The following is a 19,404-nucleotide window of genomic DNA, read 5'->3' as shown; positions in this document are numbered from 1 at the left end:
ACTATTAAAACAGGTAGTATTTTAACTCAAATAAGGTTATTAAAATTATTTCTTATATTACACAGATAAATAAAACTTACTTGTATATTATCAATTATAATATAAAATTCTGTAATAAAAAAGTAACATATTTTTCACGTATCATAATTATTAGTATCATTATCTTGCTTGTCTTTCTTGAATATAAATTATACTAATGATAAAAAAATAAAATAAAACAAATCGAATGATTCTATATCTAGAATAATGATGTGGATAATATTAGAAAACGCTGATACTTATACCTACTCATCTGATCGCGAAGCATTCTTGAAAAATTACACACTAAAATTAACACTATAAATTAGAATAAAAACATTTAAAATTGAAGATAATTTTGTAAAACAGAACTAAGTATCTAAAAAAAACGAATAGTGTACTTAGAAAAAAAATAATTGACTGATTATAAATTATTTAGGTATACAAATAATATAAACTATGAAATTGTATTCAAATAACTCTACTGACTGACGATAAAAATTATAAAATCAACAATAGGTTTAAATATTATTATAATATAATATTATGTTATTCTAATTAGCCAGCACATTATTATGATTTAACTAATCAATATGTTTTTTAGCCAACATACTCGTAATATTATAATATAACTATACCGTCCGAATACCGGAATATCTGTTAAAACAAAAAAATATATAACGTGTTATTATATAATATTATACTACAGTACTATGTAGGTATTATGTGTATTGAACTTATTTATAGTACCTAATATAAGTACTATGTAAAAAAAAATGCCAATCTATTGAACTCATGAAATTTTCAAGGTTTACGACTTATACTTTTTGAATAATAACAAATATTGAAAATCGTTTGAGGATAAACCGTTACAATTACGCGATTTCGTAAAATTTTTAAATTAAAACGCTCATAACATTTTTTCTATAATGAGGTATCGAATTTCTTTATAGCAGTTTGAAGGAAAACTTATGAACAACTTATTGTTGAATTTTTTTACCTCAGATATAAATACAAAATTTTTTATGAATTTCCAACAACAAAATTACTTGCATATTTTAGCGATTTTGACATATTTCGTAAACATTTGAATTTTAAACGAGTATGAAAATTGTGATAAACGATTTTTTTTTAACTCCAATAAGAATAACTTGGAAAAAATTTTGTATTCAATTTTCAAGTGTTTTTGGAAACCCAAAATTTTTTTATTAACACTTCAAACTTCATTAGAAAATCAAAAATTTCAGTCGTCTATAAATAACTCAAAAAAAATACTGACTATAAATAACAAAATATAAATTTTATATAAATAAAAATAACACTCATATAAATATTTTGTAAACAGCGATTCGTTTTTGAGATGGATGAAAAAAATTGATGTTGTGTATTGCTGGTGTTGTATAAAAATTACCGCGTTTCCGTTACTTTTTTTTGATTTCCCAATTTGTTTGAAAACTGTTAGAAAATTCTTACTTTTGACCTCTATAGTGTACCAATGATATTAACTTTACCATCGGAAACCAGCCCTGAAGTTTAAAATTGAAGTATTATTTCGATAAATTATGCTGCTAACCTACCCTGCTTTTTTTTTAAAAAAAAGCTCCCAGTTAAATTTACTGTCCCCCAAAAAAGCGGTACCCGGGGATATTGCCCTCCTTTCCGCCGCTTAAATACACCACTTTGTTGGAGATTAAAAACAAATATCAAAATAAGCTAAAATCATCAAACTCCTTGTATTTTAAATACCTAGTTAAAATGACGTCGATGTCGGTGCTGTATCAACTATAGCAGGCCATAAGCACTTTAAACTTCGCATACGCATCATTAATAAAAATACATTAAATGTATTTTGTAAAATTATATTCATTATAAGCCTGTAAACTTTATAGTATAAACTATAAAGTAATAACTAATAAGTTACAAACAAACTTTGATTTTTCAGAATTACTTATTGATCCTGTAAAATCGAAATCTTGGGAAAATTTGGGTCACGGTCCTAAAAAGATTGATAACCACTGGTCTAAACATTAAAATAGTAATTATTACCTATTTATGTTTTATTACCACAAATTTAAAAATGTGATTTGTATAACACATTATTTCTGTCAAAATAATAAAGGTAGGTAATTATATTTACCTATACTAATATCTAAAATCTATATAGTAACATATTGTGATACGATAATACAGTGTCGCAATAAATGTCAAAAAAATAAGTAATATAGGTAATATTAATATTATTATTTGTGTAAGTCGAACAACATTTTTTAGATACTTTATTAATACGATTAGGTAAGTCGTAGGTTGGTAGGTATCATAATATTATTCTATGTATTGTGACCCATTGGTTATGTTACTTATATTTACCGATAAAATATCATGTTTTGCGCGTTTGTACGTTTGCCAGCTATGATATCTACTTGTAAAATAGTTTTTGAATGTTATCTATGTATCCGCTCCGAAATATTTCGGTCCTGGTTGGCATACAAAATAAAATACCCACGTTGTTAGGAATGCATGTGTTTTTATTCATAAACGCATTAGCCGTTACCTACCTATATAATAAAGACAACAACTTACAACCATTTCAAATCACGCAAAAACTGTGAATAGTGAATACCTACCTAACTAAACAACTAATTATTCGTTTTAATACAAATTACCGTCAAATCGTATATAACTTAATACAAATTCAATAGTCAATATAACTGGAACTTTCCGACAATGTAAAATTATAATATAATATTACTTATTTATACTATAACCAAATAATTATTATTCGTTACCTTTCCGTGTAAATTAGAAGTATAATCTTTGCTTTAACACATTTAAATTTAAATTTTGATATTGGTTTATTTTAAATCAAACAAATAATTAACTACCTATAATAGACTGCATCCGATAGTATTAGTTTTACTGTATGTCCGTGTGTATAAAATATACCTACATAATTGTATACTCAAAATGTCAAATAGTCAATCCCTGCAGCTTTGTTTACCTACTAAGATGGCGGAACTTAAGGATAAGGTAGCATTGCTCACTTCAGCTACGTCGCAAATTGGAAAAGTATATGCCAAACATCTTCTCCAGCACGGCGTCAAGGTAGGTACCTAATGTACGAGTTATAGTATTAAATAATAAGTATTTTTTTTTAACAATTAACACTCATTATATCAATAATATGAAAAATGTGTTATTATTATTATTAAATATACGTATTTTAGTTTTTGAGCGGAGCAATATACATATTGGTTTTTTTTTTTAAAGCATTTTGTTTTGTAAACATCATATTTTTGTCTTTTAACACGTATTTTGGCAAAAATAAGAACAAATATTTACATTTTTTATTTTAATAAAAATCCGTGCTTAGTAGATAATAATTACATTTTATGACGAGTGTTTACAATTTTAAAATAATCACTCTATGTGTTATTAGTATAACGGACTGAAAATCTGATTAGAAAACTAATGCACGCAGTGTTTTAAAATTTTATTTAAAACATATTCTACCGATATTTCTATACATTTTATTTTATTTTTTCAAAACGAATCATTCTTTTTATACAAGCATTTATTAAATATATGGATAAAATAATACTTGGAAAAGTATATTAATATAATAATATAAAGATGTTATCGATATTGAAGTTTAAAAATGGTACCTACTTATGAGTATAATGATTAAAATAATATTCAGAACTTTGAAAATTACTGGCAACACATTTTTAATTTTTTTTTTCATTTTTACAATTAGGTGGCGTTATGTGATATAGATTTTAAAGCATGTCAATTGTCTGCAAATGAATTCGCAAACGTGTTCGGTGATGAAAATGTTTTGGCATTAGAGTACTCCATTGCAGACCAAGAGAAACTTAAAAGTGAGTTTTTCTAAATAATTCAGTTTAACTATACAGAGGGAACTTAATATATCTTACCTATTTTATAGGGTAGAATAGGTTCCCTGAATAGAGATATTTATTAAAATATATTTTAGTTTTGTTTAACGTAATCTGTTTTATAATCATGCAGCAAAATATTCATATTTTATATTTTAATTAGTAATTATTTGAATAGTTGAAGAATAATCTGGGCTGTTATAGATCAAAAAATATTAAATAATATGATTCATAATGTTATAAAAAATAAAAATTTAAATGTGTTCATTTATTCAATTAATAAAACATAAATAGTATCTATTCAATTACTAAGTACTGCTGTCTCAACTGTTTTTAAATATTAAAAAAATAAAAACTGTTTAAATTATCGATTCAATTTCAACAATTCAATATTATTTTCTCGCTGAGCCTAGTGAACGTACATACCATAATATTAAATATATACTACTACGATTGGAGTTAGTTAGTGTATACTTAGATCATATAGGTACAACTGTAGTTAAAGCCCTGTATACGATCTAAGGTTATATATTTTGTACCTACTATTAATACTAATTAATTAATAACATTATAATTGTATTTAGGAGAGTGAAAGAAACTATTTTTATTTTATTTTTTTGTTAAAGATTATTACTCTTTATATAAATGAAATGTTAGAAATTATTCATCTTATATTAAATCTACTCTAAATTATTTAAAATACGATATTTATAATTTGTTTGTACCAACTTACTTAAATATTCTCATATAAATATATTAAATAATAATTGCTCCAATGTTGTACATAGAAAACAATAATAAATAAAAATTTAGAATTATAATAAAATTAAATCAACGTGGAAAAAAGCATAACAAAATACAGCTGGTCAAAAAAAAAAAAAAAAAAATAATCAGTGACATTACTTATATTATTTTTAAAGTGATTAAGGAATTAAGATTTTCTTACCAATGGTTCTAAAAGCACCATTTAGCCAGAGACAGATAAATCATCTCTGAAGATTATTTCCAGGAATGGTGTTTGGAATTGAGTTTAAAGATTTCATTAATAATATCTAATTGAATTACTTCGAACACTCGAAGAACTGTGAGCTCTAATACTTATCAACAATACCTTAGAGATGGAAAAAAAAATCCTGTTAGGAGTGCCTGCACAGTAATTTATTGTACGAGCGGTAAACTTAGATAATATACGTATATATACCAACACCGACTGTTATAATATATAATTACAACAGATTTATATAATAAAAAAATAAGAATATGCTATGCATTGTTATTACTCCTCTTCAACTATTATTAACACTCACTTTAATTTTTATTTTGATTTGCACATTTCATCATTCAATACAATATACGTTCAATTAAGGAATGAACAAATTAATTAAGTAGTTACTTACTATAAGGACTAAGGACTGCAACAAAAGTACTGTTATACTTTTAGTATTTCTGCGGGCTATCAGGAAATCAATTTATCCAAATGCGTTTTTTTTATAGTAATTAGTAAAAAAATTCGAATTAAATGTCTTAAGTTACAACATTTGTATTTATAGCTTAGTTTTTTTTTAAATTTTGAAGATAACTTCGTTAGAATAATATTTAATAGCGAAATATGATTTATATATCTACTTACACTTATATCGATTGAAAAGAAGATTTTTTCATAACAATCTACAAATTAATGTGTAATTATTAGTGAGCTTTCAGCAGAGATTAAAATTGTTAAGAATACAATTCAAAAAATATTTTTAGTTGTTATTGTTCATTAAAAATAAATAAATAATTTTGATACATAAAAACAAAAATAATATATTGAATTTTTTTTTATAAATACATTCGAAGTGGCCTAGATAATATATTTGTTCATAGAGTGGACATTTTTAGACCCTAAAGATATAGCATTTGTTAGATATTTCGCTCATTGTCTTTACCTTCAAAGTTAAAATTGAGTTTTAATAAAATCAATAAAATAACTCAATACTTTGATTATACAATAAAATTATGCTGCTAAATTGTACATTAACAAATATCTAAGCGATTTAGTTACTTTTCATTCAGTTTTAATGCTTATTAATAAATTAATATTTATAAGATAATAATATATATATTATATATAGATTGTTTTAAAACATATAAAAAATGGCTGTATTAGAAATTAAAAAAAAAAAATGAAACTGTAGAACTAGATATATAACTAAAAACTTTGATTTTAAATATATTGATTTACTGTGGAGTTTTTAAAGGTGATTAGAACTTTTGAAACATGCTTATTGTATAATACCATACGAAATACGATATATTTATTATATTATAATATTAATAATATTATACCTATATTATTTATAGACTTTCGTAACATGTTTTCATAGGGGCCTTCATTTCATGCATAAATCATTTTGGGCGACTAGATATCGTCGTTAACAATACAGCCGAAATGCGGTTCAATAACGACAAGGACGAAGCTACACATCATTATGTAGGCATAGACTAACAAGTGATATTTTAATAATTATTAATTATTGTAAATATTTATCGTTTACGAAAACTCAAACATTTGTTAAATAATACGTACACGTTATCTATAGGATCGTTCACAGCATTGGTGTAATCCTGTTAAATAATATAATATTTATGTGATTATAGGGTGAAGTCGTTAACGGAACGCTTTTAGCAATCGAGTACATGGGAGCCCCGACTGGAGGCAACGGTGGAACTGTAGTGCAAACTACGAACAGTACGGCGACTAATATCGTTGTCAAGTACACACACTTGATCGGTGTAAGTTTTTTTTTTTGTTAAGGGGGTGAGAAGATTGTCCGTGGCTTTGGTTTATTTTGTTTACCAACATTTAGAATATTGTTTATATGCATATTCATTGATATTCATACTGCTCAATCTAATCTTATTTAAAATCACAGTAATTTATGTAGAAATGAATGTTGTGAAAAAAAATCATCTGTTTGTATATAATACATTTTGTCATAATAATAATTCATTAGGGGCTTAAAATTTTTCTTGTGGTTTTCATGAAATAATTCATGTCTGCAATGGAAAATAGAGTTTATTTTTCGAGTTTAAAATTACTATAATATTATAAAATATATACAGTATGATACACACTATAACGATAATATATAACCAGAGGTGTCTAAAGATAAGTGCTACAGCTACGCCAGTATAATAAGAGAAAAAAAGAAAAAGAAAAAAGAAAAAAAGAAAGGTTTATAACAAATTCGCAACGACAATATTAGATTAGGTCACAGTATATTTAATTAATTCTTATATAATACCATTATATTATCATGTTTGTCATTATAGTTCAGTACGAACAGAACTGGAAACATGTAAAAACATAAAATTATTAATTTTACATAAACTATAAATATTTATTGTGTAAAATAAAAATTTATTTCAAATAATCTGAGGAAGATAAAAATAATGTCTGCATTCACACAAATTTGTACTCAAAAATACATATATTTTATTTTATTTATTACCAGTTAGAGTTCATGACTTAAATCATTTGCTAATTTTTTTTTTTTAACTTGAATATACAATTTAAATAAGCGTTCTTGATATTTATTTCATATTACTATTATTTAACATAAGAAAGTTGAAAATGTTTATTTTTTATCTTAATTTTTGTAGTTTTTTTGTAATAGGTACGATACTTTATTTTAATAGTTTATTAGTTTTTATATATATTTCTATATTGAGATGGTGTAGATGCTTGGTATAGGCTATTGTCAAAAAATAATTGTCGCTTGTAGTTTAAGAAAAATATAGCTACTCAGTGCAGGTATTGTACTTAGTATATTTTATACCAAAATAAGATAAATCCATGGAAGTTTTTGAAGGGAAGCGTATTTTATTTATATATATTTTTTAAGAGAGATTACCATATTTTTATTTTATTTTATTTTACAATTTTTAGTGTTTTAATGAAGTTATTTTTAAGTGTTTATTTGAATAATTTTAGGTGCTTTAAGCCCGAATCCTTTATACTATATTATACATTTGGTATTTGTTTACTTTTCATACGTATAATATGAATTCTGTATTTCTGCAACTCTGAGATAAATATTTTGAACTAGGTATTTTAATATGTATGTGTATTATACGTATTATTATACCCCCCACAGTGTAATATATAAATGATGATTATACATAGTATGAAATATGAATGACGACTCAATGAGCTTACCACAGTAAAAGTAGTATGACTGTATAGTTTTCATAATCCTAGTAATAATTAATAGAATTAAAACAGGAATCATAAAATTATAAATACCTATCATTATTTTTTAAAAATTAATAATAATGCTTGTTATAGATATTACATAATAACTTATTTTTTAATAAAAACATACATTTTGTTTGTGTAGGAAACACGAAGTGCACATTACCTGAATATAAAATTTATGGTATTAGATCCAAGACATATGTAAGTATTATACTTTTAGAGTATGAACTGTTAATAATAAAACAATAATTTTGGAGTCAGAAAATAATAAGTCTTCCTTTATTTTTAGATCAGATAATGTTGGCAAAGCTTTAATTTATATTCTGGAACAAGGTACTACTGGTCAATATTGGATCGTGGAAAACGAAGAAACGCTGAGACTAGAAGTAACAGCTGATATAAATTAGATAATAATATTAAAAACCCTTAAAGTAATTCATTCTGAAAAATTTAATATTTATTATTTATTATTATTGTTATTTATCTAATATAATATGAAAATAAAAATATATCTATTTGTTATTGAAAAAGTAAAAAACAATTTTAATTTTGAAACAGTCACGATGGTTGATAATACGAGATATACTATAAATTATTATTATAAAATAATAATAACTCCACTTTTACATTTATTTTAGATGTATATTACGTTTAGTTTGGTTTTAATATAAATATATTTTTAAACAAAAACAAAACCGAAATAAAACAATTATTTTTTGTATTAAAATGTTTGGTTTGTATTATTAATCTTATCTAATTATTAAAATAGTAAAACGTTGATTTAATGATTACTTAATACATGTTATAGATAATTTATAATTGTATAATTATTAATAATAGTTGATTAACTATGCAAATTTTATAAAAATCTATTATCAGAACATTTTTACGTGACACAACCTTCGTTATTTCATAATTTGTAATTATTTATTACTTACAACTACTAATAAATAATAACTTTCTGAATTTCTTTTGTAATTTTTATCTTGGTTATTCGGACTTATTCAACTTTTGCAATTGACCGATAAAGTTTTTTTTTATTTTTCATTGCAATTATATACTGATTATTATTAAAACGTGTTATGCGTGCAATCAAAATTAATGAGTTTTACAATAAAACGCATATTATACATGTATTATCTTGACAGTGATCACTAATCTATAACACTATTCTTAATTTATTCTGACCATACTTTTTTTAGTTTTTCTTTCCATATCAAAATTGAAATATATGGGCTAATGTCCCATTAGGCAATATCTTATTAGAACTATCAGAAATAACGAAGGATGATTGAAATAAGGACTAAAACTAAATCGAAAATAATCAATTTTGAAATCTAAAAATCGAATAAAAGATTGAAAATTGATACATAAATTTTAATGAAAAAATTTTTATACTACTATTTGAAATTATTTTATTTCTGCCTTCTTCAATTATTATTCTATATTATTATTATTATTATTATTATGAAAATGCTTAATATTTTAAATTTATTACGACATATAGAATATAAATATAAACATGAATAACAAGTTTGTTATACTTCAAATAAATTGGATCGTATGTATAATAATTTTTTTATTTTTATTTAACCGATTGCCATAACCCTAGTAATTAATACGTTTCTTACCTGATACCAAAACAAGAAGTTATCAATATAAATATAATTAATAATTTGTCGCTGAACCAGAATTTATAACTTTAAAAGCAGAATAGAAATTTTGTATTAGTGTAGCATTTAAAGTTCCAATGAAATTACAAAAAAAAAATCCCAAAATTTAAAACTCTCATATAATTCTATTGAATGCAGATCATTCTTTATTAAATTATAATATGATAATTAATATTATCCATTATAAACTTTGCATAGTGCCCACACATTTATATTATTTTATGTGTACCTACTATTGATTAATACTGTAAACATATATATACAGATAAAGTATATATACAATATACATATAGAATGGATGAATTTAATTTACACGAACAAAATAATGTGCTAATTTTGACTAAATGGTTCGTGTAAAATATTGGTAAATATTTCACCTCTAAAACTAACTGTGTTGGTATTTTCAAATCGTATCTAAAGTAACTTGTAATTACAAATTACAAGCATGCAATATTGTAATTAGTTACAATTTACTAATTACATTACAAATACGCATTTAAATATAAATTATCAATTGTATATTTATATTTGTATATAATAAATAGTTCAGTTACAAATTACGAGTATATTTATATTTAAATACGTTTCCTAATTATGGCATAATGTATTTATCGGTCGAAAACGTGTTCCCGATTTTTGTGAAATTACAACTTTTTTATTCTTTAGAATTTATAATTGTAAAAATACAAAAGCCGATCACAATATTGAAACTATATACTTTAAATCCGGTTTATGAGAACGATAACAAATATTTCGAGATTACAGGTCAAATTGGTGAAGCAATACATGAGTGTTTGGTTTAATAAATTTAAACGTTTATTTTTTTCACACAGAGAGAATTCGCTAAATAGTTTTTGACACGTGCCTACTTACCTACATAATACTATATGATTGTTACTGTTGGTACTTTCTACTTCAATATTGAGTTTCTAAGTATTTACATTTGTTAGCATATCTATGTTTTGGTTAATATATATGTATATATGTATATATATATATATATATATGTACAGCATAAAATATTTGTAAAAATAGTATTTTAACACATTCTTATTATTGGATAGATATTATTATGTTTTTTAGTAATTTTATCATTGCTGATAAATACTACTATTACTAATAATAAAAATAAAAATAATAGACGTTCGGTTTACTTCAACAAATTTTCATTAACTAATTAAACATTAATTGAAATAAAGTATCTATATACAAAATCGATAAACTTTTGATGTAAAAGTTGTACGACTGCATAAAATTTATAATGTATTTAATATATAATAAATTAATAAGATTATAGAAAACTAATTAGGAAAATCTAAAATTTAATATCAACATAGTAGTGCAATATTCTTCATTAATGCATAATATTTTTCAAACCAATATATTCTTTGTTGCGCTTAAAATCTAATAGAGGTGAGTACGGTTGATGAATTAATGTGCTTATATAATGTTTATATATATATATATATATATATAGCATCCCTATGCTTTTATATACAATAAACATGCACATTTACGCAAAAAGCTACACGTAAAGTAGGATTTAGTTTTCTTTGATCTCATTTTGGAAAAGGTACGATAGTACTTATAGATTATTATCGATAGATGAATTAGATTTTAACACATCACCAGAATGAATAAATTATGTACCTACCTATATATTGTATGCATCAAATACCCATTCAAACTATAGTATTAACTATACTCGACCATATTGTAAATCACTATAGACATGCTCTCATTCAGTTTTAAATTTAATATTATTTGAATTCTGATGTTTTGAATTTTTAAGAATACCTATTTTTGGAACGTATTTGTTTTCAAATAACTACATAGATTTTTTATACATTTATTAACTTTTAAGGTGTGTCCTGCAATGAGTGTAATGTCACAATTTTTTTTTCAAATAAAACTCAACCTATTGAACTTTAAATCGTTAAGCAAATGATTTTTTTTTTGAATATATGGATACTAAAATAATATATTGATGTAACCAAATCAAAATTAAAACGTTTAATATCATTTAAAGCTTTTGTTAATTATTACAATAACCATAGTATTTATAAATTCATTATCAACAGAGAAATGAGAATGAGCGTAGTGATGAATCACGTTATTCAGTAATAGTTCTCATAATATTATATTGTATAGTAATATTTTCCAAGCGTTTCATCTCTTAAAAAGCTTTTATTTGTGAATATGAGTTACCTCAGTGGTCCAATACTACCAATCTAGAAATTGAAACCTTGAACTTATATTTTCAATTTATGATTTGTCTGTTTTAGCCCCATGGGTACTTATTTAAGTAATGTCATACTTTCAAAATTTTGGATAACTGTCATAGTGTTAGTAGAACATAATATTGTTATACGATGTTATAGAAATTAATTTTAAATTGAATTCTTCAAAGCTTGAGGATTTTTTTTGTTTTATTAAATTAGATACTTAATTTTAAAATGTATTAATGAATCAATTATAATTTTTATTTTTTAAATTACTTTTTATTACAGTAAAATGTAAACATCAAAAGTTATTTTATCAAATGATAAAATTACTACGAAAATATAGATTTCTGTGTAATAATTTCAAATCTGAAAAATGAGAAAAATAGGTAACCACTCTATTGTACATTTTTAGTTGTCGAGTAAACTTTGTAATTGAGAAGTAAGTCATTGTAATAAAGGTATTAAATTTTAATTCATTGATAAGTCATTAAAATACTATGATTTGTTTATAATATTTTAAAATAATTACAACAATAACTTGAGGCTAATCTTTGTATTCATTATTTATTTATTTTCTTTTTTTGATAAAAAAAAAATAAAGTAATATTATATTATAGTTTATATCATTAAATGTATTTCATGATATGTTTTTTCAAATTTAAATTTAGTCTAAATTTTAACTTTTTCAAATACCTATTTACAAAAAAAATGTTTGCATAGGTATATAATTTTAATATTTTCAAATAAATATAATAAAACCTTATATAAATAAAGAACCTTGTATATTACAGTTTCAAATTTTAGATATAAAAATAAAAAAACTGAAAACTACAAAATAAATTTTCAAGATTTTAAAAATTTAGTTGACATTTTAGTTTTAATTGCATATAATAAAAATATTATTACATGCATTTCAATATTTTTAGTTTGTTAATGAATACCTTACAAATAAACTTGTATTGAATTTTGAAGTATTAAAATAAGAAAAGAAAATGTATGAGTTCAATGATCAAAAAGAGTTGACACATGACGAGACAGTAATATAAAGTATATATATAAAAAATAAAATATTAATGTTTTATCTCTTTGCGTTTCTTGGATGATCACGTAAGTATGAATAATCCTCGGTTTTTGAAGAGATTCAAGAATTTTACAAACTTTTTTAAATGAATTTGACATCACTATTTATAATAAATTTGATTTTGAAATTTATTGTAATAAATGTTCAACATATCTTTGTTAAAACCTATTACATTGTGAGTTAAGTTCAATATCGTCAACAAATAATAAGAGACATCATTTATTTCAATATTTTTATTACATAATGTATTATACATACAAGACTTCTTATAGCTAAAACAATATTGTACTTAAAAAAAAAAAATAATAATAATATCAATCAACATTAAACATTTAATTAACCTAAAAGTTATACTTTACTCTACATACAAATGTAATTTGTATAAAGTGAACATTCATAATACTTCCTCTATAATAGTATAGTGATTGTACTGTAGTCAATACAAGGTAAATGGTACAAAAGTGGTTATATTTAATAGTATATCAAAGTATTTACATTATTTAGGAATATTACATTTTTTACGATTAGTAAATTTTACATTTAATGTACGACCATGTATAACCGTCTAAACCGATTTTAAAATTACTAGTTTGAATTTGTAAAAATACAGTAGCTTGGTCGTTGCAATAGTACACAGGTTTGTATCAACGAAAAACATATATTGTGATTACTAAACCTGAATTAGTAGGCTTTCAAAATAATCAAATTATTAATCAAAATATATATATAGACATAATATTTAGCTTGTTTTTAATACTTTTAATGAAATTGATTATTACGAATTTGGCCCCATACATCATAGTAACACTATAATAATTATCATATTATAGTGGTATGTTTTATTTTAGTTTTTCTATAATTTATTTTATTTTATATTTTCATCAAGATATAACATTTACCATAAAATAATCTAATAACTATTGATACCTATAATAGTTTATTTTTCCATTGTTTTGTTTTAAGTTTTACTATTTGATAATTTTTTAAATCTTGAAAAAATAATAGAAATTGCTTTTTGAAAACACTAAAATATGTTCGTAGTTAAAGTTTTATGTGAACCTATTGTACGAGATTACAAATTAGGAAAAGTTGTTTAAGTAAAATCACAAAATTTTTATTTTCACCAAATTTGTACTAGGTATATAAGTTATAGGATATGGTTTTATTAGACATTTATAGTTTTTAAATAATAATACTATTTATACAAAATAATATTATGTATTTATTTAAGAATTTTTATGATTATATGCAACGTGACAAATTAATAAAAATAATTGGACCAGTCAGGTAGAAAATGTATATAGTAGAAATCTAAAAAATTATCAAATAACAAAAAATAGTTTATTTTTGAATGTAGTGTTGTACGTACCTATATTATTTTATCAAGGTACTTTTTATTGAAATATAAAAATTAATCATTAAATCAAACAATGAAAACCTTATAAATATCAACTAGATTCTAGAAATATAGTATGCGATGTACATTGTAAAATATACTCGACAAACACTACTACCAACGATTGTCATTCATATATTTGATTACGTATTAATGGAGAGTAATAATGTTGTTCTACCGAAAGCCAAACTCGAATATTATTATTTTAATTTTATTTACACACACTTGAACAACTCACTAACGAACAACTAGCACAAACACAAACAAACGTGTTAGTATTTGTATTATTATAAATCTATTTCCATATATAGACCTATATATTATTCTTAATGGAATAATAACGAACTTGCCGTTTCCACGGTTACGATGATGGAGAATTTCCTCTTTGGGCTTCTCCGCAATATGGAATTGTCCTGGGCAAGACTAATAATAATAATGATAAAAATACTATTATAATGCCTATCCTAATTACCATGGTAGCAGTTATTTTTCGATTCGACCCTAATTTATTTACCAAACGTATATATAAATTTGTCCCTACACGTCTCCCGAGTAAACCATCGCAAAGCCGGATTAAGTTACCACATTGTATAACGCCACCACTGCGCAGTGCACTATACACTTTTATATCATTCCGTCGAAACCATTAAAAGTTTTTCAAAGTGGATATATCTATATAAAACAATATAATTGTATATTACTTTTTTCGTTACGTGTTTGCGACCTCTCTTGACTAGGAAATTGTAAGTAGAAAATGAATTGTATTTATCGGCAGTCCCGGTTAGAAATTATGTCGAATATTGAAACTTTAATTCAAGATAGGTATATCGGATTTATAATTAAGTCGGAGAAACACGATTGAGCACTTTCCAACTGTTTAAAACATTAAAAAAATGCTATACAATTGCACACTTATATTAAAATTGTTTGACTAAGCAACAAATAAATTTACAATTTTCATATACTTCAAAATATACACGTTGATTACACAATGACTTGAACAACTGAAAACTATTATAGATTATAATAATATAGTGATTTATAGTTTTATTATTCTATATGAAAAAAAAAACGTATTTTTGAAAATATAGTCGTTTTTTATGTGCAGAGTACCTTAAAATACTATCTATCAGATAATTTCGTTATACATATATAAATAACTAAAAAAAAGTTTTATTTGTTACTTTTAAAAAGTATAGTCATGTGAGTTGTAAATTATAATGCTAAAGATAAGAGAGATTATGAGTTTTAAATTTATTTTTAAGCTATTAAAATTTAATATTCTAATATAGGTGTGCAACTGCGTTGTATTTTTTTTTAGGTAAAAATGTTAAAAAGAGTAATTTTGTTACTCTAAAATTTTTTATATATCACTGAACAATATTATAGATCAATATAAATTGTAGTTTTTTTTGTGAAATATTACAGAAGAAAGCTGTTTAATCCATCAAAAGATTTATTCACATGACTTAAAATTTTAATTTTATAGAACATTTTTGTTACGTTTTTATCGATTTTAATTAAAAATATATAATTAAGTTCTGGTATAAAATTTATTTATTTTTTCAAAATGTTTCTCGTATCTTGTATTCGTTAAAATCAAATATATTTTATATATTGCATTTAATCGATAGAAGTTTATGAAATTTTTATACAATTTTATAAGTACCCAGTTTATTATTTCAGGGTAAGATAATGTCACTATTCATCAGAGTAGTTTAGTTACTGCTACTTTGAGGTAAGGTCTATAAATGTTTGCTAATAAATTTTGGGATTTCAGACTATTATTTATAACACAGACTTGGAGGCTATTATTAAATTTATTTAGTAGACAAAAATGACTTTTTGAGTGGCACTCACGAGTTGTGAGAGAGTTCGTAGGATGTATGGCGTACCCTTCCATAACAACGAAATTGTACTCACGCGTTTCTATGGTAAGTACGGCTCTGAGGTCGTCAAAATAAATCAGATTTGACGCGGAGACATAAAATTAATATAACAACATCGACATTATAAACTATGACGATCAGAAATAATAATTTCTATTAATGTAACGGTACGTTTTTGACGTGGAAACTCTTGATAACATTATAGTTGAACGTATGTCGAAGTAAAATTACATCACAGTGCATTAGCGAATAATAATATTATTATTATTTAGTAACCTTTTATATTGTGTATAACATTGTAGTAAAAATAATGGACCCATGTTATGAAAGTTTGAAATATACAAAAGATAAATGTATTCAGTAAATAAGGAATATATAGTTAGTATAGACGTATAGTTACTTAACCTAACATACCTATAAGTCACAAAGAAAATTACATTCCAAAACTATTGTATGCGATGTATAACTATAGTAAAAACCAACATTATATGTATACCTATAACGTCGAGTCTCACAAAGGCTGTACTTCGTTACACTTCATAGCGAGAGACGGAGCAATAAGTTTATTCGTCTGTCCAAACGAATGATGATCGTTGAACGTAGTTTTTTGAAGTTTATTTTCGGATTTATCCGATTCGTTACCGTCATCCCGCAAACAAACATGATTTCCGGTATACGGTCGATAAAAGTTTGAAAAGTAATTATATATATGTGTGCGCGTGTATATGTGTATGAATAGTAGTATTATAATGGCACTGGACAATGATGACGACGTGTAAAAGACAGACGAGGTTGAGGGTAGAAATAGAGTAGGGTACAGCTTCGATAGGTATATTGTGTTCGTATATATACACGTGTGAGTGTGTGGGCGTGGCCTAGGTTGTTTGTTTGAAAAGTTTATTTGCTAAAGTTTATGCCCATCAGACTGAAACTGAAATTTTCCGCGGGTAGGCGATTTCCATTTAAAAGAAGTACAAGTATAGAGGTAAAAAGAAGATATATATAGTGTGATTCCGAAGAGAATACCATTGTGTGTATCGTTCACTAAACGTCAGAATTGTATTAAGTTCCAGATATTGTTAAGATTATTTGAATTTTTATATTTATAATATTATTTATACCGGAATGGTTATTTATTTGAAACGTAGATTTTCGGCCATAAACTACTAACTTAATTTCAGATAATACACAAACGGTTTCTCACAATATACCGTGTACTTACACGATACGAGTTTGTTTAACACTATTATACATATAGCGCATAAACGTAATATTTGGCATTTAACTTCATGAAGTTATTTACATCGTGATGTATAATAATAATAATGTTGACGACCAAAAACCTTAAAGCATAATAAAACAGCCGCGGAAACGCTTGTACGTATATCGTTGGGTGGATGGGTGAGCGGCGGAAGAGGGTGCGGACGGGTGAGCCCTTCAAGGTTCTATGATCGCGATGGCCTTGAGCTGTTCGGGCCGGTCCGGATGTCAGCTGATCGCCTCGTCCGGAGGGTTGTTGGTGAGCGTGTTCCAAAGTGGTGACCTGACAGGTCTGGGCGGAGGTTTATCCGTCTGTACGGCCACCGATATCCTGGCGATGGCCAGCACGTGTTGCTAGCTGTCCGGACACACGAGCGCCTCGACCGCTCCGCCGCCGGATATGACGCCATCGCCGGCCACCGCCTCGGCCGCGGCCATCGGTCCGACGCCGCCGGTGATGCTGCCACAGCTGTTGTCCATGTCGCTCCGTTCTTCCATGACGGGGTCAAGGTCGCAGGACGCGTAAGATCGGCTCTCGCTGCGCAGCGGATGGTTCCGGCCGCCGGACGACAGTGGTGACGGCAACGCACCGCCACTGGCGTTCGCTCCTGCAGCCAGGTATACTCCTGAAAAAAAAAAAACACACACGGTCCACACCGTTAACATGATATTATGACGTTATACATTAAACGAACTCTAATAACTGACGATTTACGCCCGATATATATATATATATAATAATAATAATATAGTAGCAGTTAAGGAACCGTGAGATATAGGATCATGGAATGAGTTCGAAATGTTATATCAAATCCGTCCCCTATAATAGAAACGATACTTGAAATTCAATGACGCGATCGTGACCGGTGGTTAAGTGGTGCTGGTTGCAGGAGAGGAAGAGACGTGTCTCGAGTGCGAATGCCTGCTGCAGACGACGGGTTTGTATAGGAAAACTTCACTACGATTTTCATATTTTATGACGTTAAGTCTATATGTAATATTGTTATGTACATAATGCGAATGCATTTTACTTACACAAATATTTACGAAACAATAACACAAATCAATAATTGTGAACAGTCTCGCAGAGAAAACTTTTATTTGCGTCATCATAATATACGTATACTGTACAGTTAAGTAATTTAGGGGAAGCGTTTAATGTGGTTTTCAAGTGATTTCTGTCACTTTCGTAATATTACAGATTCGTACCACGATAACTTACCGAACAATATATAATCTTAGTATCATACGACAGTTGAGTAGGATTAAAGAAAAGTAAATACCGCGTAAAGATTTTGGTGAGTATTACCGAAAGAAAAAAAAAGCTGACATTTGCAATTATTATAAGGATCAAAATAGAACAATGGGTGAAGAATGTTTTGAAAAATATGAAAATTCTTTCGTTTTATAAAAAAAATGCATTATAAGTGTCATAGAATTCCCCTTTATTATTTCTTCAACTGTGATTAAATTTTCAACTAATCGTACTATAGCTGTAGGTATAATATTATTGTATTATAGTTTGAAATAAAAAATGTGGCAATTTTTTTCTGTATTCGAATCATAAAACTATCAAAACAGTTTATACCTCTGTATTTTTCAATTTAATTTTAATGATATTTTAATACTTATCAGCTGTATGACTTATTGAAATTTTAAATTGATATAGGAATTACCTTTTTTTTTCTGAAAATTGTCCATATTCTTTTACGATGTTTTACAAAAT

At 25.6% G+C, this 19,404-nt stretch overlaps 2 protein-coding genes across 6 annotated transcripts in view; one reads left to right on the top strand and one right to left on the bottom strand.

Annotated features, from left to right (window-relative positions):
* The first annotated feature begins 2,567 nt into the window (after positions 1 to 2,567).
* LOC114125038 (15-hydroxyprostaglandin dehydrogenase [NAD(+)]-like) lies at positions 2,568 to 8,811 on the top strand. Its single transcript, XM_050197701.1, has 6 exons — positions 2,568 to 3,120; positions 3,773 to 3,896; positions 6,281 to 6,387; positions 6,555 to 6,689; positions 8,297 to 8,355; positions 8,444 to 8,811. Exons 1-6 carry the CDS (start codon positions 2,983 to 2,985, stop codon positions 8,559 to 8,561), a joined length of 681 nt encoding a protein of 226 aa, XP_050053658.1. The 5' UTR covers positions 2,568 to 2,982; the 3' UTR covers positions 8,562 to 8,811.
* Positions 8,812 to 13,306: 4,495 nt separating this feature from the next.
* The window catches only part of LOC126555831 (uncharacterized), a 96,648-nt gene continuing 90,550 nt past the window's right edge, over positions 13,307 to 19,404 (bottom strand). For 4 of the 5 annotated variants that reach the window (XM_050210712.1, XM_050210715.1, XM_050210713.1 and 1 more), the window contains one exon: positions 13,307 to 18,304. In XM_050210712.1, the coding sequence (XP_050066669.1) occupies positions 18,033 to 18,304 (272 nt within the window). In that variant the 3' untranslated portion in view covers positions 13,307 to 18,032. The remainder of the gene's footprint in view (positions 18,305 to 19,404) is intronic. The other variant, XM_050210711.1, reaches the window with a different exon arrangement.

The sequence above is a fragment of the Aphis gossypii genome, chromosome 1 (assembly GCF_020184175.1).
Source record: "Aphis gossypii isolate Hap1 chromosome 1, ASM2018417v2, whole genome shotgun sequence".
Taxonomy (NCBI): Eukaryota; Metazoa; Arthropoda; class Insecta; order Hemiptera; family Aphididae; genus Aphis; species Aphis gossypii.
This window is presented reverse-complemented; position numbering and strand designations above follow the sequence as displayed.

Bases quoted from the DNA above. Each gene is read 5' to 3' on its own strand.
- LOC114125038 (XM_050197701.1), top strand. From the start codon at position 2,983: ATGTCAAATAGTCAATCCCTGCAGCTTTGTTTACCTACTAAGATGGCG. The intron at 6,388-6,554 runs GTAGGCATAGAC...ATGTGATTATAG, and splicing joins ACGAAGCTACACATCATTAT to GGTGAAGTCGTTAACGGAAC. The intron at 6,690-8,296 runs GTAAGTTTTTTT...TTGTTTGTGTAG, and splicing joins AGTACACACACTTGATCGGT to GAAACACGAAGTGCACATTA.